The sequence below is a fragment of the Pseudonaja textilis genome, chromosome 10, assembly GCF_049901715.1.
Source record: "Pseudonaja textilis isolate UNSWEBS1 chromosome 10, rPseTex1.2, whole genome shotgun sequence".
NCBI classification, from domain to species: domain Eukaryota; kingdom Metazoa; phylum Chordata; class Lepidosauria; order Squamata; family Elapidae; genus Pseudonaja; species Pseudonaja textilis.
Window position 1 is genome coordinate 1,813,241 of NC_141999.1, and position 21,560 is coordinate 1,834,800.

The 21,560-nt window shown below is 47.4% G+C and overlaps 2 protein-coding genes across 5 annotated transcripts; both read left to right on the forward strand.

The window, feature by feature from the left end:
- Positions 1-796: 796 nt before the first annotated feature.
- On the forward strand, positions 797-6,142 carry IQCC (IQ motif containing C). 3 transcript variants are annotated; one of them, XM_026702722.2, is made up of 5 exons: positions 797-1,175; positions 2,168-2,311; positions 4,479-4,797; positions 5,016-5,134; positions 5,513-6,142. In XM_026702722.2, the coding sequence occupies exons 1-5, from the start codon at positions 1,140-1,142 to the stop codon at positions 5,549-5,551; spliced, it is 657 nt and encodes a 218-aa protein (XP_026558507.2). In that variant the 5' UTR covers positions 797-1,139; the 3' UTR covers positions 5,552-6,142. The 3 variants fall into 3 exon arrangements, with proteins under 3 accessions (XP_026558507.2, XP_087795654.1, XP_087795656.1); XM_087939528.1 differs by lacking the exon at positions 797-1,175 and adding an exon at positions 1,180-1,471; XM_087939530.1 differs by lacking the exon at positions 797-1,175 and adding an exon at positions 1,748-1,880.
- A 1,218-nt stretch (positions 6,143-7,360) lies between these two features.
- Positions 7,361-21,017, forward strand: DCDC2B (doublecortin domain containing 2B). 2 transcript variants are annotated; one of them, XM_087939527.1, is made up of 11 exons: positions 7,361-7,754; positions 9,841-9,898; positions 10,971-11,047; positions 11,808-11,939; positions 13,581-13,727; positions 15,221-15,257; positions 16,315-16,368; positions 18,268-18,445; positions 19,125-19,228; positions 20,248-20,310; positions 20,834-21,017. In XM_087939527.1, exons 1-11 carry the CDS (start codon positions 7,477-7,479, stop codon positions 20,840-20,842), a joined length of 1,137 nt encoding a protein of 378 aa, XP_087795653.1. In that variant the 5' UTR covers positions 7,361-7,476; the 3' UTR covers positions 20,843-21,017. The 2 variants fall into 2 exon arrangements, with proteins under 2 accessions (XP_087795653.1, XP_087795652.1); XM_087939526.1 differs by lacking the exon at positions 20,834-21,017 and adding an exon at positions 20,508-20,611.
- The last annotated feature ends 543 nt before the right edge of the window (positions 21,018-21,560 follow it).

The following is a 21,560-nucleotide window of genomic DNA, read 5'->3' on the forward strand; positions in this document are numbered from 1 at the left end:
AATTTCTAAGATAGCCATGGCTGGTTCAGCAATTCTGGGAGTTGCAGTCAAGTCATAAAAGGGACCATAGTTCCCCAGCCCTGTTATAGAATAAAGCTTTATTTTTTTATTTTTTATTTGTCAATTGCTTACAGGATAATAGGCATAAGTAAAAACATAGTTATGAATACGTGGATACATATTAAAAAAATTATATATATATAAGAGAAACAATAGGACAGGGACGGTAGGCACGTTGGTGCGCTTATGCATGCCCCCTACGGACCTCTTAGGAAAGGGGTGAGGTCAATAGACAGTCTTAAGGTTAAAGTTTTTGGGGTTTGGGGAAGAAACCACAGAGTCCGGTAGAGGATTCCAGACATTGACCACTTTGTTGCTGAAGTGGTATTTCCTGCAATCAAGTTTGGTACAGTTAACCTTGAGTTTCTATCTATTGTTTGCTCTTGTGTTGTTATGGTTGAAGCTGAAGTATTCATTGACAGGTAAGTCATTGCAATTTATGATTTTATATACTACGATCGGACCGAAGGCGGCGTAGTTCTAATTTTCTAGGTCTAGAATTTCGAGTCTGGTGACAGTATTCGATCATTTCTCTTTTTTATGGCTGGGAGAATTGATGGGGGGACGGGCCGCGAAGGGCTCTGCCGCCGTTGGAGCATTGCTGGCGGGGGAATTCTGGGAGTCGAACACCCCCCTCCCCCCCCGCATTTTAGAGTCGCCAAGCACAGCGGTCTCCAACCTTGGCAACTTGTGGACGTCAACTCCCAGAATTCCTCGGCCAGCTTGCACAAGTCTTAAAGTTGCCAAGGTTGGAGACCCCTGTGGCCAAGCAGCCTCTGCCTTCTGGCGGGACGTCGCGCGGTGAAGACGTCAGAAGCCGGCGCCCCGTCGCACACCTGATGGGCTGGGCCCTTCACACCCCCACTTTAGCCTGAAGAACCTGGCCAATTAGGGGGGGGGGTCCGGACACACCAGATTTCTGTGGACCCCCCATCCCTCCCGCTGGGAGTGATGGAGCCTGGAACTCAGCGCAGCTGGAAAGCGGACCCCCCACCCAAACAACCTCTGGCCGTGGGCGGGGCGCGTGTTCCCCTTCGCTGACGTCATCAGGGGGCGCGGTCGCCGTTGCTCGCGGGAGGATGCGGGAGGCGGAGGCGGCGGCGGCGCGGCTGCAGGTGGGCGGGGGAGGTTCGCGGCTCGGCCTAGGCCGGCGCCGGGGTCGGTGGACAGAAGCCCCGGCCGGGCTAAGCCCCAACGGGGCCGCCTCTGTCCGGGGCTGCGCCGAGGAATGGAGGGAGGGGAAGCTGCCGAGGAGCACCGAGCGAAAGGCAGCGCTGTGAGGCGCCGGGAGGACCGCCTTGGCTCTTCCGGCGGGCGCCGCACCCAGCCGCTGCCCTGGAGTGGAAAAGGCCTCCTGGCCTCTCCTGCCTCGCCCCGAATTTGTGGTCTCCCTCAAATTCTTCCGGGGAAGGTCTTTGTTTCAGCCCAGGCAGTCCTCGACATATAGCCACTCATTTAGTGACCGTTCGAAGATGGCAGCAGCGCTGAAAAAGTGACACATGGCCGCGTTTCACAGTTAGGACCGCTGCGGCTCTCCCACACGGCCGTGTGCGGAGAGTTCAGTCGCTTGGCAACACGCGGGCGCGTCTGTGTCTGTGTGTCGGCGTCTTTTGCGCCCTGACCAAGCAAAGCCGAAGGGGAAGGCAACGTTCACTTCAGAGCCACGTTCCTAACCTACCAACTGAAGCGATTCGCTTAGGAAGGGTAGCAAGGAAGATTGTAAAACAGCGCAAAACTCATTGCAACAACTGTGTTGCTTAGCAAGGGAGATTTGGGGCTCAATTGTAATTGCAAGCCGAGGGCTCCTTGTAGTAGAAATGGTGAGGGGATTAAAAGGTCCAGGTAACTGTAAAAGAGTTCTGGGCTTCCTTCCTCGCCTTCAGTATTTAAGAATTAGACCCTGGCATTGGAATGGGCACAGGTAAGGGCTGGCTTCCTCCTTGCCCTCGCTCCCCTGTCAAATGGCAGCTGAGAGAAAGAAAAACCACCTGTTAAGCATCTCCCTATCAACTCCTTTAATATTGGAGAAACGCAATCCGTGCTGCCTTGTTGTATGCCAAGACTGGTCATTTCTGTGCAGCTGTGATTGTGCTTTGTTCCCATTCAGGCTGTTGTCAGGGGTTACCTGATCAGGAAAAGGCTTCAAAGCGTAAGGAGTAAGTATGAGAGCATCGTCAAGGAAATTGAAGGGGACTTCGATTGGCTTCAGTGGACTGGCCATCTCTTCCCAAGACCAACATTTTCCTCAAAGGTAGGACTGTCGATAGGCTCATCTCTTAAGCAGAAGTGGGAGTATCGATCCGTTGTTGAAATGCTTCAGGGGGGAATTAAAGGTTTAGTGGTTAAGGCATCAGCTAGAAACCAGAAGGCTGTGAGTTCTGATTTTACCTTAAACATGAAAACCATCTAGACCAACAGATCCCAAACTTTGCAGCTTGGCAGCCTGGCTCGGGGGGAGGGGAAGAGGAGAAGTGAACTGTGCAAGCAGGCAAATACACACACAGCTCAATTGTGCGCTGGCCCAGCGTGGCCTGGTTGCAAATACACCACGGCCTGGTAATGGGCCAGAGGTTGGGGACCCCTGATCTAGATAACTATTTTTCAGTCTAATAGACTGTCATATTCCAGAACTGCAATCTACCTGGAGTGCCCAGAAGGTGTTCAGGTACAAGGTGTTCAGTGCTCAGAGCCATGGCCAGGGTAAGGAAGACTGAAACCCGACTGCCACTGAACAAGACACATAAGTTGAAACGGCAACTTTCTGGGCCCAGAAATATCCGAAGATAGATTTTTCAAAGATTTTATCTACTGATGGGATGAGAATGGCTCTTGATGGACCAAACAGATGGACCTGTGGCTGGATCAGTAATGGCCACAGAGCTCCACTTCGACTCAGACGCCAGTAAGGTGGAAGTGGGGTACTGAGATGGGCTGTTGTTATTAAAGATGAGCTAGTTGGACCTTTTCGGGTTGAAGATGCACTCAAAATCTACTCCCAAACCTACTTCCAGTTTTTAGAAGACACTTTCTTCAAGCAGTGGTTCAGGAAAAAATCTGCATCTTTCAAGAAAAACCATGATTTTTCTGCAGAACAATGCTCCGTTGCATGCATTGAAGTACTCCACTTTGTGGCTAGCCTGTCAAGGTCTTAAAGATGAAAGAATAATGACATGGTCCTCTTCCTCACCTGACCTAAACTGAGAACTAAATTGAGAACTTGTGGACCTCTCACAATTGGGAGATTTATGGGGAAAGAAAACAGTCCACCTCTCTGAACAGTGTCTAGGAGGCTGTGGTTGCTGTTGCACTAAAGGTTGACCGTCAACAAATAAAGAAATTGATAGACTCCATGAATGGAAGGTTTATGACTGTTATTGAAAAGGGTGGCTATATCGGTCACAAGTTTTATTTTGAAATGTCAGAAATGTTTATTTGTACCTTTTGAATTGTTTATTATTCTCAGTTTAACATATGCAAATAAATGAGTGAGATGGGCAAATTTTCATTTTTCATTTAGTTGCATGATAATAATTGCACACACAGATGTTTTTATAAGAAAGGCAAAACCTCAGTTTTACTTCCTTAAATATTCAGGTCTGAAGTTTATTAACATTTTGGATTGACCGAGAGCACTAGTTGTTCAATAATACAATTAATCCTCCAAAATACAACTTGCCTGATAACTGTTAAGATGGTAATTTGTGTTCATCCAACATGCTAAGTCAATGGTTGGTGCCTACAACATGCTGAGTTATGAATTACTTTGCATTAGACTAACATAATAAATGAACCAAACCGACCTTTTCATTATCTTGTCCTCAGATGACCCTATAAATTGAGTGAATGAGTGACTAAATCTCTGCTGTTTGAGCCGAAGCAGTGAAATGCAGCATTTTTAGGAGGCTTCTACTTGGTTTCTGTATTTCTGGGATGCCTGGATTGTCCTATTAAACTGGATGCAGAAAAGCACCAGACTTCTGTCTCTGGCATGAGGAAGTTCAGGAATTGGCTAGAACACTATGAATGTGGGGAGTAGGGGGTCCTGCTTCTTTCTGATGACATCGTTAAGAATTTTTATTGGTTTTTCTTTACTCCCCAATTAGGAATTGATAAATGCAGTTCTATCTTCTGTGTGCAAATATGTTCCCTCCACATAGAGATGAACTTCATGTGTTTGTTGTAACAAAACAGTCTGGTAGTATTCAGTATATAGAATACTGCCTTTGTTTACCATATACATTTTGCTTTTTGTTTGATGTGTAATAGGATGTGCAATGCTCTCTGCAACACAGAGCTGCACATTCAACTAGAAAATATCTTCCTCTGTACATAATGATCGTTCTCTTTTTAAGGGTAATCTTTTTATTTTGCATTATTGTTTTATATTGATGAATTTTATTTTTGTATTTTATTTACAGTCTTCTAAGAAATCAATAAAGCAATTCAACAGAGAAGAGGTTAAAGTTGACAAGCCACAAAAACAGGATGCACAATATTTTCAAGAGGCATCACAGCCTAAACAAATGTGTGACTTTGAGATGCAGTTTCCAAGCCGACTACTGCCTGAAGTGACGGCTGAACCCAAGATCGGCGAGGTAGGACAGCAAGCTCTGGATGCTCACTCAGGGAATGTCTGCAGCCTGCCAGCAGAAAATGAGGAAGGCGGGGAACCCAGCAATACCTCATCTGACTGGAGCAGCACAGTTCTGGGGATGGAGTCTCCCAGGTTGAGTCAGGGTAAGTTAGGTGCCGGAAGAACCCTGGACTTTGGTAGACTGAGCAGACAGTTACTACATCTGTACATCCAAGTTCCTGGATAGCATCAATCTTCTTCCTAACAACTTTACAGAAGCAGCATTGTGCGTGTGTGTGTATAAGTGAGATGGTTGCTTTGCCCAGCTTGAGGAGGAGAGAGGCAATCTCGTTTCTGACCGCCTTGTTCTTTGCTTCTCCAGAGTCTCCTTTCCCCAAAGCACCGGAAATGCCCAGAGGGATGCCTGACCTGCAGAACTACCGCAAGCACCTGGCCATGGAGCTGCTCTGGCTGCAGCAGGCAATTGCCAGCCGTAAGAATGTAAGGACACTGCCTTTGGGTTGCCTGTCGGACTTTTGTCTTGTGGAGCAGCCATAACCCAAATGCCAGCTGGTTTGGCCCAGTTCTTGTGATGACCGCTTCTTCTATAAGCTGATAGAGGGCAGGGGGAGGAGGAGAGGTATTTCGGCATTGTCCCGGGCTTGGGCAAAAGCGGGATCCCTGGGGGTGTGGAAGAGCGTGCATCTTTAAAAGTCAGAACTGTACTAGTAGATGCATTGGACAGGGGTTGAAACCATGAAGGGAATAAAGGTTCATGGTCTCCTTTGGAATATAGTGATTTGTGTCACTTTATTAGGATAGCTGCAACCTTTGATGTAGATTTTGTTTGCTTTCATTTGTTTTTTATTTCTCTCATAGTATTTGATCCTGAAGCGGAGATTGGGGAAACCAGCTTGAGAGCTCAGCAGATCTCACAAGTGATCTTTTCACACTGAACTGGAAGCTCACACTTTGACCTGCTACTTCCAGAAAGGAAGCAAGGGGCTGCAGGCAAGGCATCCGCCATGTCTCCTTAGAGAGGCCACAGTCGGAAGTCACCACTGAGACTTACAAAAGTAACTGTGAAAACTGGAGACTGCAAACGCTTTTCAAGGCTGGCAGACTTTTCGGAATTGCAGTTGCAGAAGCTTTTTTTGTGCTCTTTTGGTGGAGCAATGACGGAACGTCAGTTTTACCAGCATTTGCAAAGCTACAGTAGCTAGTAATCAGTGGGCCATGCAAGCTGCTGCCTCATGTGGCCTTTCGCCCCTGTCAGTTACATAAGAGCAGCTTTGACCAGATAGTTTTCAATTCCTGGAGATTATTCCAGGGTCCCGTATTGTAGCTGACTCCGGTATTCTGGTTTTTGTGGCTACTGACTGATTATTCTTAAAGTCTTTACTACATGGTTGGTTTTACTATTTTGCTGGCTTGTTTTTTAAAAAATTTGGATGCCCTCTATTATTAAATTATTATGAAGTTAAATAAAACATTTTCCTCCATGCCCCATTTTTGGCCTATGACTGTAAAATTAGGCAGTACCCCACATTTTTCAACTGTGCTGGGCAGTTTGAATCTGCCAGAGACATTATGGGTATTTCTCAATTTAGGATTACAATTGGGATCAGTTCCGTTGCTTAGTGGTTGTTAAATGAGTCATGCCTGATTTTAAGATCTTTCCGCCACATTTGTAAGTAAATCACTGCAGTCCCTAAATGAATCACGTGGTTGTTGAGGAAATCCAGCTTCGCCTGTTGACTTAGCTTGTTGGAAAGTTGCAGTGGGAAATTCTGGGAGTTGAAGTTCAGATGTCTTAAAAGATGCTGAGGTTGGGAAACGTTGCCCCGAATTAAACAAGGCAGTAGCAATACTCTAGTGTGATTTTTTGCCAAAGATCCCCAGGGTGGGTTACATTAGTTCAACAAAAGATGCCCCCTTCTGTGCAAGCTTGCACACTAAAGGAGAGAAAGCAAAAGAAAGCATTTAAAGAGAGAAGCTCCCCAAATGAAATTAGCAGCAGGAGTAATAACTTCTCTGGCAGGACTGGTCAGTCTCATCATCTTTTAGTTTTTTAAGGGCTTTTGGGAAGTTGCAGGATCTGCAATGAATATGTGGAACGGTGAGGGCCAAGAACAGAGAGGAGCCCTAAACACAGGCCACTGTTGCTTTATTAATACTGGTGGTTTTTATTTCCTTCCAAATCCACTTGTGTGTTCACAGTATCTGCAAAACAGATTGGCATTTTACATGAGCTGTTCACTTCAGAGTCATTTTGTAGCACTTGCATTTCCACCCTGGTGGCAGCACAAGGCCGCCCGTTGCGCCTGGGTGGGATGTGAAAAGCTCACTGACTGGGGAAAGCACTTCACGTTGTGGAGTTTATTATGTTTTTCGCCCAAGAACTCTCCCCAGACTGGGGCAGCCCTGGCTTACTCCCCAGCCATCTGCACTAGATCGAGCAGAGGCAGAAGAGTAGAGAGGAGCGTGTTACTGTCTTTGTAGTCCCACCTTCACTACGGCACCACCTCTGATCTCATGGACAGCGGAGCTGGCACCTCTGCTTCCAGGGCTGAAGGGGGTCCCGCTGTCATTCTAGAAAGAGGCTACTCATAGCTCCACAAAAGAGAACTTTCTGCCACAGACACACCCAAGTCTTTCACCAAGGGGAGGGCACGCCCTCTCTCTTGTTGAACCGACACTATGGAAACAGCATAGTTCTCCTCTCAGAAGGCAGCCTGGCACACTCAGAAGAGTGGTGCCATTTGGCTGCAGAAGCCCCCAAGGTGCCCCTCTGCCAGGGAGCCTTCTCAGACGAGCCGCCTGCGGTCTGCAGCCCGGGAGAGATGGTCTCAGGCACTGTGGCAGTGGCACCCCTTGCCAAGAATGTGGTGGTCTTTCGCAACGGGGATCCCTTTTTCCTTGGCCGGAAATTTGTTGTGAGCCACCGCCGGTTCCTGACTTTTGATGCCTTTTTGAATGAAGTGACCAGCACCGTCCAAGCCCCCGTGGCCATTAGGAGCATCTACACGCCTCGAGGGGGTCATCGCATCATGGAGCTGAGCGAGCTGCAGAACGGGTGCCAATACGTCGCTGCGGGTTTTGAGCGGTTCAAAAGGCTTGAGTAAGCAACCTAACCCCGTCCCTTTTTACTACAGTCATAAAAACTTAGAAGTGTATATATACCAGACATCAAGGGCGAGATGAGAATCTAAAATAGAGGCCATTAAAAAGATTTTAGGGGGGAAATGAAAATGTACTAGATTACAGAATACCCTAAATGTGGTAATGATGATTATGTAAAAGTACTATAATTAGCTGATGAATTTCGAACCTGATAATAGTGCCGAATGAAACGGCAGGGTTAATACACAAGAGCAGCCGAGGTGGACAATTGTTCTGGGCGCCCTTGCAGCCATGGCAGAATGAGGTAGAATGAGAGCCTCTGCAGTGGCAGCACCGGAGGAGGAGGAGGAGGAACACACGCTGTTCCTCCGCCTCCAGAACTGGGGGGTGGGGGAGGAGGGAGGGGCTTGCCACTCCAAGCCAGAGGCGCCTTCCTCAAGGACTGCTGGGGGCCAGAAGGGAGCAGGGGAGCGGGAGGGAAGAGGACCCATTCACTGGCATGAAGGTCCAAGGGAAAGATGGAGTAGATTCCGCGCAGGCTGTGACAGAGTGTGAGCCTGGCGGGTGGGGCAAGGAGAGGCCCTCCCAAGGCCCAGAGTTCCAGGGGAAGCCAAGCCAAGCCAAGTGCCAATCTGGCACCGGCAGGGGAACCAAAGCCCCTTCTTAGTAATTTACTTCTCCCTTGCAGCCAAGGACCAGTGAGAGAGACCCGAGTCAAAGCAGAACAGGCAGCCTGAGCAGGCTCTTGAAGCGCTGGGCTGTTCTCTAGAGCTGTCTGTCTGTTCTAGACTCCAAGGGAGGACCCAGGACCCTTGAATTATGACAACACCAAACTCCTGATGTCAGTCTTCAAGCAGCCCTTGTCCTTGTGGGAGTATCAAGAGGGCCGCCAGTATTTAAATTGCGTAGATACGCGGCAGCTTCTCCAGCACAAGATTTAAGTGGCCTTTGTTCAAAGAAGAGAGTCACAGCTCTGTAGAGCGCCTGGAATAGTGAAGAGAAGGCCTCCCCGTGGTGGAATCCTTCAAGTCCAGAATTTGGAGTTTAGAGAATTCATAGCCCTAATATTGTACATCTGGAAACCAGGTTGGAAAAAGCTGTAGTAGAAAGTTTCTATTTTTGTGGGGTTTTCTGGCATTGGACTTGAGGACATCTCCCCTTAAATCTCATTTCGTTCCTCGGTCCCAAAGCACAGAGAATTGCCTTGAGTCTTTTCACCGGTTGCACCAGAAGCCCCTGGCTTTGTTTCCAAAAAATGAGCAAAGTTTGAACTTCTACCCCTTGGACATCTTTCTCCAACCAGCCATTGTGGGGCCATTTTTGAGCTTGCCAGCCTACAGGGACCGACTCCTGCAGCAGGTGCCTAATTGGTGAAAGCTAAGGAATGTCGGCCTCACAGCCATCTCTTAGCTATAGTTTGGGATTAGTTGCTGTCTTACTGCACAGAATTTTGGGGTTGGTTGCCTTCGGCTGGCCAATTGTTTGAGCTGCCAGAAACATCATTTAAATCGTAAGAGTTGGGGGTTTGGGGTGGTGGAACTCTGCTTTTTTACTTCAAGAATGCATCACACGTGCAGCTCATCTTCCTTCTAGAGAAGGTGTCCATCCCACAAGTTTTATTGGAGTGTGTGTGAATTAAAGATAAATTCAAACTCTTCTTTGAATTAAAGATGTGTTGAAGGGACAGTATTGTTTGTCTTCTCTGGTTGATCCAGCTCAGTGTTTCCCAATCTTGGCAGCTTGTAGTATGTGGACTTCAACTCCCAGCATGGCTGGCTGGGAAATTCTGGGAGTTGAACCCCATCTGGAGCATATCTAATGACATTGGAGGTGATGGGAGTTGTAATCTAATCCATGTCTACGGCAAAGGATATGCTGGTTGTTTGACTGGAAAACACCCCTCAAGAGTTACTTTGCCTCACTCTTTGGCCACGTCCAGAGATGCAGCCACCAGGGCTTATGCAATTTGTCTGCAGCATTCATGGAAGGAATGGTTGGATATAGTAGTAGGTGAGTCTGCTCTGAACTGAGTCTTGAACTCAAAACCTCAGTGGCTCATGTTCTTCCCAAATCATTTTTGACAGCTATGCAAATGTTGGAATGAAGCAGCTGAACAAGCACCAGAAAAAAAATGGAGCCCAGGTGAGTAAGTGGCCACAGGTGGGCCAAAGCTGGTTTCAGAACGGAACAGTCTAGTTCTGCTTTAGGAAAGTCCCAGGATGAGCGGATTTTATGCAGTACCGGCCATTAAGTGAATCACGTGGTCATTAAATCCAGCTCTCCCCCCACCCCCCCATACACAGAGTTTGCTTGTCGGAAGCTGGCTGTGAAGGTCTAAATGGCCACCGTGTGAGTCTGGGATGCTGCAACCATGGTAATCACATGCCAGCTGCCAAGCGCCCGAATGTTGGATCACATGACCATGGGGTTGCTGTGAAAAAGGCCCTTTTTTCAGTGCTGTTATAACTTTCAACAGACACTAAAGCAGGGGTGCACTAAAGCCACATGTGGCTCCAGAGCTGTGGGCTGCCGACCCCTGCCCTAAACCCTTCTGGGGGCTCTGCAAAGGAATACTTGCAAATACAAAAGGCTCAACTATCGGGAGAGGCTTCGGATCCAGAAGCCGCCTGCCTATTGTCAAAGTGTTGTATTATGTACCAATATAATAAAAGCAACCTAAAAGAGGATATTCTGCCAAAGGAGGCAGAGGCAAGCCAGGGTCCTCTAAGGCCTTGAGCATGTTGGGCTTGGACTTTGGAGCCGGCTGGGGAATTCTGGGAGTTGAAGTCCATGTATCTTAAAGGTGCTGAGGTTAAGAAACATAGCATTAGAAGCAGTGGTGGGATTCAAAATGTTTTACTGCCGGTTCTGTGGGCGTGGCTTGGTGGGCATGGCAGGGGAAGGTTACTGCAAAACCGCCCTTCCCTCCCCCTCCCCACTAACCTGCTTTTCAGCTCTGTTCTCCTGTGCAGGGCAACCAAAGAAGACCCAGCCGATCAGCTGGGACTCAATGGGAGGCAGAGAAGAGATGGGGTTGGCAGGACCAGTCAGAGGTGGGATTGGCCGGTTCTTTGAACTATTTGAAATTCCCGCTACCGGTTCTCCAGAACTGGTCAGAACCAGCTGAATCCCACCTCTGACTAGAAACTACAAAGGGCAGATAATGATGGATTATTGTTGCTGCTATTGATGATAATGATGTTTTGGCATTCAGAATTATCCAGGTGTTCCTCAGAAGGTGATGGTTACGGCAGGATGGAAGCGGCAAACGAACCTTCCTTGTGTCATCTAGTGAGTGACTCTCCTTGGAAATTCCCTCTCGGGTTAGGAAAGGAAGAAATGGGGCAGCTCAGGGAAGGAGACCCACTTTGGTCCAGAGGTTAAGGTAGCAGACGAAACAAAGGTGGTGAATTCTACTCTCGCCTTAGCCATAGCTGGCTAGGTGACTCTGGGCTTGTCTCTCAGCCTGATCCACATCATGGAGTCGTCGTGGGGAGAAAGAGTAGGAGGAAGGAATATTAGGTATGTTAGCTGCCGTTTAAAATAAAGGCAGGATAAACATCTGACAAAGAAAGAAACAGCTAACTAAAGGCAGAATTGGCACAATTCATCGTCTCTGTAGCAGAAGAACAGAATTGTCACAGACCTGGAAGGGGCAGTGCTGAGTGGGGAGGTCCTCTTCAGAGGGTCTTCCCAGTCTTAATCCAGCCCTTACTGCCAGTAAAGCCTTTCCTGATAAGAAAAAAGAGGGCAAAGTGATCGGAAAACACAGGCAGGGTTATGAAAAAGGGACCAAACCCTTGTCCCCTCCCCCGGGTAAAGTTCTGCCAGAATCTGAAGTATAAATACAAATAAATTAAGACTCACAGAAGACTTGAGATACACTCTGCTTGTGGTGGAGTCCAGACGTTCACCTGTGCTCCATTCATACAATTGGATGAAATCCAGATCCCCCCACAGGTGAATGAGAGGGAAATAGGAATAGCTGGGAGTCTTCCCTTAGGAAGCTCCACAGGGAAGGAAGCCAGGATTTCTGCTTCTGCTATTCCAGCGTTTTCCGCAACGGAGACCTGCTGAGCCCCCCCTTTCGAATGGTCCTGGCCAGGAGCGCCTTGCAGGAATGGGGCATCGTCCTCAGCCGCTTGTCAGAAAAGGCAAATTTGCACACTGGAGTGGTGAAAAAGTAAGTGCTCTCCATGTTGTTTTACCATCCTTGTCTATTTCTTGGGGGGAGGGAGGGAAATCAAAGGCTCTGCCGCCCCCTTGCTGCTTCAGAACTAGGCTAGTTCAGCCCTCCAAATTCTCTGGCTTAAGGTCTGGAGGGGGCTGCCTCCTGGGGGTCTCTGTACACTGGGGTCCTGGCACTGAGTCCTGCTTCCAGAGAAGCGGAGGGACCTTGTCTTCCTGGGGTGAGGTGGGGGCATCAACACCAGCTGAGTATCATTTGGGGTCATTCTGCGCCCAGGGAGGTTGCTCACTCTGTGCTTTGCCAAAAAGCTTTATTTATATAAATAAAGCTTTTGGCATAGAAAGCAGAGTTGTGAAGCAACCTTCCTGGGCGCAGAATGACCCCAAATGATACTCAGCTGTGTTGATGCCCCCACCCCACCCCAGGATATATATATATTACCCTGGCTTTACTGAGTGGGGAAGAGCCCTTTTTTGGTAACAAAGAAGGCAAAGACTAGCCAGATTGCTCCATGTAGAGATTATTGATCCAGGGAAGAAAGAGGCTCGCGATTGCCCCCTCACACTCTTAATTGGAGATGGAGGAAGCAAGGAGTGGCCGGGAGGGGGTTCAGTGGTGTTGGAAGTACACCCCAAAAGGACAATGCCAGGAACCACTAAAGCAGTGTAAACAGCTTAAAACAACCCTTCCCCTTTAAGAATGTCAAGTTACCAGCAGAGGAAAAAACTCCAGAGAACTCAGGCTATAGAAAGTCTGGTGTACTGCCAAGAAGCACTAATGGCTGTTACAATGTCACAAGGCTTAACTGCAGAGCCAATTTCTGAAAACACTTCAACAGAGCAATAAAGATAAACAGGATTAGGCTAGAAACACAGAGGCACACCAGAACATTACCTTCCTGACAGGATTAACCCCATAAAGTGGGAAAAAACAAAAGGCTGTTGGAAGGAGATTTCTCCCGACAGACAGTTCGCCAAACTGCTCAGAAAGTTAGCTACTGGTTCTCCTGAACCGGTGCGAACTGGCTGAATCTCACCACTGAGCAGAGGGGTCATTGGATTTACTTTACGAATGGGTTTTTCTGACCCAAAGCTTTCTTGGTTTCCTCTTCAGTCTTTAAACAGGAGGAAACTTGTAGAAGATGTCATAGCCTTCTCTGGCTATGTTTACACAGAAGCTTACCTGGTTAGATAAAGCCCAGTAGGTGCCTTTGTCCATGTGATGAACTTGCCTAGTGTTCATCTTGGTTGGTTTGTGGAACCTAGGAGACAACTTAATATAGTTCCCCCAATTCAGCAATGGGTAAATTCAATACTCAGGTTAAGGGTATGTTTGCATACAATCCTTTTGTATGTAACATGTACGTACAATTATGCTGCAAAGTGCACGTAAGGGCCTAAAAGCTGATAACCATTGTGCTTCATATTACGGGAAATAGAGAAATTTGTCTGCAAGCTTGTACATATTTTCATGGAAGCTGGTCCCATGTACTTCAAATAAGCTTTCTTTAAGACTGCTTCTCAACCTTGACAGCTTTAAGTTGGGTGGACTTCAACTCCTAGAATTCCCCAGCCAGCCTTCCTCAGCTTCTTCCCACTTCTCATGAACTTGTTTCTGCTATGCTTTTCCTGCCAGGCTCTGCAAGCTGAACGGCGACCTCGTCTCCCGGGGGGAGGAGCTGGTGAATGGCGAATATTACGTGGCTGTGGGGCTGGAGAAGTACAAAGATTTGCCTTACTTTGAACTACTGGTGCCTCCCAAAATCCCTCATCGTCCCTTTCGGTAGGCAACTGAGGTGCCCCTGCTTAGCTCAGGAGAAAGATTGATTTAAATGGTAGCCAATCTGGCCCACATCCAGAAGACTGAATCAATGCGACTGAAATGCAGCCGCAGGCTCCTTTGTGCAGAATACAATTCCTTAGAACAAAAAGAAGAAGAAGAAGAAGAAGAAGAAGAAGAAGAAGAAGAAGAAGAAGAAGAAGAAGAAGAAGAAGAAGAAGAAGAAGAAGAAGAAGAAGAAGAAGAAGAAAAAGAAGAAGAAGAAGAAGAAGAAGAAGAAGAAGAAGAAGAAGAAGAAGAAGAAGAAGAAGAAGAAGAAGAAGAAGAAGAAGAAGAAGAAGAAGAAGAAGAAGAAAGCAGCATTGTCCAACCACATTCTCCAAATACCTCTGTGCTTCCAATCTTCCTTGTCCGAGAGAAACCAAATGAGACCTTGGGGAAACGTGGGAGGGCTCATACGTTGTGTTCCTTCAGGGGGAAACTGGTAAAAGAATGTTTGGGGCTCAGGATTGAACCGTGGGGTCCTTGGTGCCCTCTGACCTGGGTTGTTTTTCTTGCAGACGCTTCTTTACTCAATTAGGTAACATCCTCAGTGCTAGAAGGGAGGGGTGTCTTTTGCTGTCTTTTTATACACCAGTGGCTTGCCCTGTCAGAGTCAATCAAAAAACCAAAAGAAAACAAAAAACCCCCAAAGGCCAAAACACCTCCTCCTTGCCAGCAATCAATACCCAGATAAACACAGATCAACACCAAGTTCAATACTAGACCAACAATCAAGAAGCAAACAATACCCCAATGAGGAACTGCCAAACAAGCTAACAGTAAGCAACAGTGTCCCAAAGGTGCTTTTCTAAAAGACAGTTGGACTTTTTTGGTTTTTTTCCTCTTGAAAGCGTTTCTCTTCTCATCCAAGAAGCTTCTCCAGTTTCAGTTCTTCAGTTTTTTGGATGAAAAGTAAAACGCTTTCAAGAAAACAAACCCAAGAATGTCCGGTTATTTTGGGGGAAAGCAATTCTGGGACAACCATGACCTGGACGATTGAGAATCTCCCTAGGCAAATAAACCAATCAAGAAACTACCAAGAAGAGAGCCACGATCCCAGAGCAGGCATCTAGCACATGAAAAGGGAGCCAACGGCAGCTGAGAGACAGCGTGTGCTGGGCCTACAGACCCCGAGTGTCGAGGGAGTCCAGGCTAAGAAACTAGGGCCGTGGAGGGGTCGACTGTTTTTGCTGTCGCATCCACAGGATCTTGCAGGTGTGATTACGCTCCCCTGCCTCTTCCTTTTCTCTTCAGAAGAACTGGAGAGGTTCTTGTCTGAGTCGCTTCTCAGGCCACCCTCGTGTCCGTTCTCTTGTCCGTTGTCTGGGTAGCAACTCTCCCTCCTGTTCCTCAAGGTGATTCCTTCTTCCCATCACCCTGCAAGGTATCTCAGCGAGGTAGGAAAAACATCTTCAGTTGCTGTGGATATGAATGTGCTGCTTTTCTGCTCGTAGGAACTTTCCCGCTAACAGAAGGAGCTACAATCAGGGGGTAAGTAGCCATGAGAGCGGATTTCCTAAAGCAGCTCCTGTCTGAAAAGAAGCAAAAAATATGTTGCCTCTGGAGAAGGTGTGTGATGTGTCAATGTTCCTGTTAGACTTTTTTTTAAAAAGATATTCTGCTGTGTTTGGGATTAACGGATGGGACATATATGGCCCTGCCTCCCAGTGAGGGAAAATTCTTATGGCTTGAGCTGAGACAGCCCTGAAAATCATGGAGGAATTCCGCTCAAGTAGGAATTCCCCCCAGCCACATGGCTTCTCCCCCCCTTCCCAGGAGATCATGGAGCAGGCATTCCCACTCTTAGGAAAATCCCAGAAAAGAGGGGCCCCTTTTTTCTTCCCCTTACTAATGCTACTGCCCCTGGACGTGGTATTCGTTCAAATTAAAATGCTACAATAGATTGGAAGGCAAAAGGTTATAGTTGGTCTAAATGTTTTATTAGGTCTGGGGAAAAGCAGCATCTTGCAGAGCAAAGTGCCAGCCTCCATCACTGCAAGAGCTCCTGGGTCCCAAATGTAAACTAGAGCAGCCCCTGGCTCTATGTGCCCTTCCCCAGAAAGAGGGTCAAGCGAGGAGGGGGTGGTAGCACGGAGCTTTTGGCAGAGGGAGGCAAGATGCAGGGCTTGAAAAACAAGGGAGAGTCCATGACTTTCTCTGTGTACTGGTGGATGGGTTATGCATGCATGGTTGCCATTTGCCCTCTGCCTGTTCCAAAATTCCCCATAAGTAACCTAAGTTGTGCTGAAAGAAGAAAATTCATCTACAAGAGTCATTTGTCAGAGGGAGGGAAAAAATATGGTGGCCAAATATTTAATCTTTATCACTTGGAACTTTGGGAGGTTGTAGGCTGATACATTTCTTGATGTGCGATGATCACATTTTGTCTTTAAAAAAATAAGATGTGTACAGCATTATTACATTTCAGTATTTCATTATTTAATGTCTTACCAGTTTGGGGTTTTGCATTAGCTAAGATCAGAATCAGGAAAACCTCACAATGTTGTTTACCTGTTTAGTGATTTCTATTCCCTTCTATTCTCTCCAGGTGGTCTCTGAAGACGGAGCCAGCGACTCGGCACTCCTTGAGCCAGCGCAACAGGTAAAGTGAATTTGGAGGGTTTAGTCTGCCAAACTTAAATCAAAAAGTGCAGGATTTTAATGTTTCGTGTTGCCTGAAAGTGGGATTCTATATTCTCAAAGACCTCTAAATTACATTATATATGTATGTGTGTGTATGTATATGTATATATAAAACACTGAAGTTTCTGCAATAAAAATCTCATTTTGGGGAATATATTTTCTCCGCAATAAAAGGCTCGGTGGGCTAAATTCATTAATATTATGTTCAACCTGTGTATACTGAAAACCTCGAGCAAAGTTTGGGAAGTTGTCCTGCCTGCATCTTAAGATCTCCAGCTGATTGGCAGGAAATAAGGGGGAAGCCCTATTTCCTGAGACTTTCAGAAGTGGGCTCTTATCCACCTAGCCTAGGGCCCTTACATCTCCCTCACGATGCTGATTTGGGTCCAAATCGTAATCAGCAGGGGCATCTGCAGGCGTTTGTGGGTGTCCAAGAAGTCAAGATAGCAGCTGCAACCGCCTAACCAAGTTCCACCCTTTTAAGAAATACAATGCACCTAAAAGGGCTTGGATTTTGTAGCCACAGCTGACCTTTTGACTTTTCCAAATGTCCTGCTTTTTGTGTTCTTATAATTTTTATGAAAAGAAGATTTTACATTGTTAAGGGGTCATCACGTGACCAACCCGATTTTAGTTTTTTTGTGGCCGTTGTTAAGAGAATCATAATGGTGTTTAACTCAATTTGTGGTTGTTAAGTGGACCCCTGGTTCACCATGGGCATTTTTTGCTAGAAATTGGAAGTAAACATCAGTTTGTGGCAAAAAAGTCAATTGTGGTTATGTGACTACAAGAAGCTGTAGGTGGTTGCTGAGCATTTGAAACACAATTGTGTGACTGTGGAGGAAGGGGGCAGCCACTGTCACTTCAAATCTGGGCCCATCGTACCTGTTTTGGGGCCCATCATCACTTCAAATGGTTGGTAAGAAGTTGGCTGAGGACCACCTGTAGTAATAATTTAGCCTTTTGCGAAGCAGGGAGTCAGGCACACTTCTTTGGGCCTTGGGGATTGCTCACATCTGACTTGGGGAAGGGGGCTTAAAATCGCAAAGTGCTGGGCCAGAGCCTGTCCGGGGGTGGGGTCTCCCTAGAGCAGGTATGTCAAACTCGCGGCATCCTGGCATTGTCACATGACATATTGTGACTTTCCCCCCCTTTGCTAAACTGGGCATGGGCGTGGCCAGCGTATGATGCATGCGATCGAGTTTGACAGCCCTGCCCTAGAGCCAGTGGTAGTATTCAGCTGGGTTCGCACCGGTTCTGGTGACCTGGTAGCAAGGATTTGGCGTGGGTCGCTGAACAGGTAGTAACTTCTGGCTGGCCACACCCCTGACCTGGTCGCCCGGTTAACAGATAACAGATAATCAGAGTTGGAAGGGACCTTGTAGGTCATCTAGTCCAACCCACCACACGGTGATTACGCACGCATGTGGAGTGGGCGTGGGGGGGCGTGCACTGCCTTCTGGGTGCTGGCACGTGAGCGTGAACGTGCAAGCGTGTGCACAATTTTTGGCACAGGAGCCCCAAAAGGTTAGCTACCACTGGCCTGGAACAAGCATGGGGAAGCCGCTTCCCCTCCAAAGAGGCTTGGACTCCTTGCCATCCTTCCTGGCCTGGATGGAGCTGGGGGGCGAGTTGAAATCTCACAGCCCTGGGTGTGCGCCAGGGACTCCCCACTTTCCCAATGGCTACGGATCCAAAAGGAGGGGAGCTGTGGCACCTTTTCTGCAGGGAATGGCTTTTTTTATTTATTTTTGGCACAGAAAGAGATTGTGGAGTGGGGACGACTCTGAGAGGATGGAAATAGGAGCTGCTGGTGATGATTTGAACTGGCCCTGATGAACATTCCTTGAACTTCCAGCTGAAGCCTTGGCGGGTGCATTCCACAGGGATCATGCCTGCAGGAGACCCTCCGCGTCCCTCTGAGTCCAGGGCAGCTAAGAAATATCCTCACCAAGATAAAGCGACATCTGTCTTCCATGCCAAGCCAAGCCAGGTCAGACAAGTGAGCCAGGGCCCTGGCAACTATTCTGCCCAAGGTAAAAATAAATAAATGGAGAAGGAAAAACACGCATGTCTAGGCGTGAAAGGCGGAGGGTGGGCTATAACTGGTGAGGATGCTATGGTGATAGTGTCCGAAGTATGTTCATGAACTGGAAGAGAGCATGGTGACAAGGTCAGCCAATGAATAGACATAGCAACTAAGTCAGCCAAGGAGGACTGTTTGGAAACTGAAACTGGAAGTAGCCTTGGCGTGGCTCTGTATTAAGCTCTGCAGCTCTGAAGCTATGTTGGATGAACTTTGTTTCTGACTACTGAATGAGAATGGGAAGTTTCATTGGGACACTGACATTGATGTCCGCAGCGGCTCAGGAAAGTGAATGCCTGAAATGCTGGAAAAGGGCGAGCACAGACTCCACAGGGCTTCTCCCACAATGCCTTCAGTATCCATGGTTCTGTTAATCATGGTTTGTTTTGTAAACACAGGCAGGGCTTTCTTCTGCCAGATCAGTCATAAAGGCATCAAAGCTAATTTGTAGCCACCATCTGGATCTGGAGCAGGGGCGTCAAACGTGTGGCCTGTGGGTCACATGCGTCATGCGCTGGCCACGCCCACCCCTAGTTTAACTGGTCTGGAGCTTTCGCACAAGGAGGGAAGTGCACGTTATTCCGAAGGGATCTCATGTTGCCTTGTGTTTTATTTTTATTTTTTTTCAGAAGATGAAAGTGTTTATAAAAGGAGAGGAGGAAGGCAGGAGACGGTGGATGCGCAGGAAATTGGAGAGGATGAAAACACGCAGGTTGAATTGCCTGTAGACCAGGTAGGAGGATCTCTCAGTGCATGTATTTTGGTCTCCTGGCATTCACAAACAATCCGAATACAGAACACAGAATAACAAGAGTTGGAATTTCCGAGGGCAACTTCTGTTCCATTGGTTGAACAGAAAATGTCTCCTTATTTCTAGGTTGAGTCTCTCCTTGTTCAGTTTCCATCCATTATTCCTTGTCTGGTCTTCGGATGCTTTGGAAAATAGGTTCTCCCTGTGGCAGCCCTTCAAATATTGGAAGACTGCTATCATGTCTCCCCTGGTCCTTCTCTTCACTAGACTAGCCAGGCCCAGTTCCCGCAACTGTTCTTCATATGTTTTAGTCTCCAGTCCCCTAATCATCCTGCTTGCTCTTCTGTGCACTTTTTCTAGAGTCTCAACATCCTTTTTTATAGTGTGGTGACCAAAACTGGATGCAGTATTCTAGGTGTGGTCTTACTAAGGCTTTATAGAGTGATATTAGTACCTCACTTGATCTTGATTGTATCCCTCTGTTGATGCAATTTAGGATTGCATTGGCTTTTTTGGCTGCCGCCACACGATGCTGGCTCATATCTTTTACCCAAAAGGTGTCGAACCTTGGCAACTTTAAGATCTGTGGACAACTTCCCGAATTCCCTAGCCAGTCTAGACACCTGCCCTAAAGAATTGCAGTGCGGGTTCAGAGCTGTCCTCAGGCCTGGAAGTCTCTCTCTCTCTGGCTTGGTGGGCATGGCAGGGGAAGGCTACTGTAAAATCTCCATTCCTACCCCATCCCACTAACCTGCTTTCCAGTTCTGTTCTCCTGTGCAGGGCAACCAAAGAAGACCCAGCCAATCAGCTGGGACTCGGGAGGTGGGGCCAGTCAGAGGTGGTGTTGGCCGGTTCTCCAAACTACTCAAAATTTCCACTACCGGTTCTCCAAAACTGGTCAGAACCTGCTGAATCCCACCTCTGACCACAAGGGCAGCCTTCTCTCATTGCCTTGAATGGACGTGGCCTGAGTCCTTGTACCTTTCCCCCATTTTCCCCAGAAAGCTGCAGAGATTGTGGAAGAGGAAGTTATATCAAAGATCGAAGGAAGGCCATCCAAGAAGGTAATTAGCTTGTATTAATAAATACTTTAATCAAAGTGCTGGAGAGAAGAAAGAATAACGGGGTTTATACAACAACTGATTCATTTTAGTTTGCTGCAGGGAAAGAATGTGTGCATTTATGAAAAAACAAGCCAACTTAAAAGAAGGGCACCCTGTGGAGTCTTTAGTATGCTCTGAGCTGGGTGATTTTCTTGCAGGTATTTCACTGCCTGGCAAGGTAACGTCCTCACAGTATAGAAGGGAGCAAGTTTGTTTCCTGGTTATATGCCGTTTAACCCAGTCCAAGGACTTTAACCCTGAGCTGCCCAGAGTCTCTTCTGCTGAAGTGCAGTCTCTTCAGGAGAAAACAAAGTAGACCTGGTGTGCGTCCCAGCACAAATGTCTCTTCTCTGAGACTGAGCAACGGCTGATCCCACCTCACCCGGGAGTGCTCTAAATACCTTCGTTCCTCTGCCTTTGAAGTCAACAGACGTTCTCTCTTTGTCATTCCATTTACAATGACGAGACTCTCTCCTCTTCGTAGGGGTTGTAAGTGAGACAGAAGCTTCATTTGCAGTCACGGAGGAGAAGCTCTCGTGGATCTGAGAAGTGATTCTAATGAAACAGGCCAAGCAGGTTTGCCGGCGGGAATGTCTTGAACCAAATGTGTGGTAGTTTTGTGCAATTTTTGTCTACAGAATTTGTTCTTACAATAAAAGTAGAAACTCTATCTCCACCTCTCCGTCTGAAATGCTTATCTGAGACAAAGTTCCAGTGAGGGGCCATTGGGGGTAGGGTGGCGTGTCTGTCTCTGTGTGTGGGGAGAAACAGTCATGGGGATCAAGGGCTGACAGCTGTTCCAAGTTTAATGCAGAGGCCACCAATAACGGCATCAGGTAAAGAAGGTGCAAAAAGATTTCAGGTCCTGGAGTGGGGAAAGGGCTTGTCATGCCAGCAAACTGACACTGTTCAAACGCCAAAGGAAGGGAGCAGCGGGAAACCCCCAGGTGGGCTAGGACAGGGGTGTCAAACTCCTTGTCAACTCGTAAAATATTTCTATGGTCTTTTTAGAGTTGCCAACAGAAAGGGAGGAGGGAGAAGTGGGGCAGCTTGGAAATCGAAAGTGCATTCCATAAGTAGTTTTTCAAAGATAGTAACTAGGTGACGTAAGTTTCTGCCATGCAAAATTCTAACTGGAGAGCATGATGGATGACTCTGGGCTATGGATGTCTCTCCTTGGAGAACATGAATTATGATACGCCCAGGAGGTG

Coding starts and splice junctions, on each gene's coding strand:
- DCDC2B (XM_087939526.1), top strand. CDS start 7,477: ATGGTCTCAGGCACTGTGGCAGTGGCACCCCTTGCCAAGAATGTGGTG. Junction 13,728..15,220: donor ATCCCTCATCGTCCCTTTCG/GTAGGCAACTGA, acceptor TTCTGCTCGTAG/GAACTTTCCCGCTAACAGAA. Junction 20,311..20,507: donor AAGGAAGGCCATCCAAGAAG/GTAATTAGCTTG, acceptor ATTTTCTTGCAG/GTATTTCACTGCCTGGCAAG.
- IQCC (XM_087939528.1), top strand. CDS start 1,289: ATGGAGGGAGGGGAAGCTGCCGAGGAGCACCGAGCGAAAGGCAGCGCT. Junction 1,472..2,167: donor CTCAAATTCTTCCGGGGAAG/GTCTTTGTTTCA, acceptor GTTCCCATTCAG/GCTGTTGTCAGGGGTTACCT. Junction 4,798..5,015: donor GTCTCCCAGGTTGAGTCAGG/GTAAGTTAGGTG, acceptor TTGCTTCTCCAG/AGTCTCCTTTCCCCAAAGCA.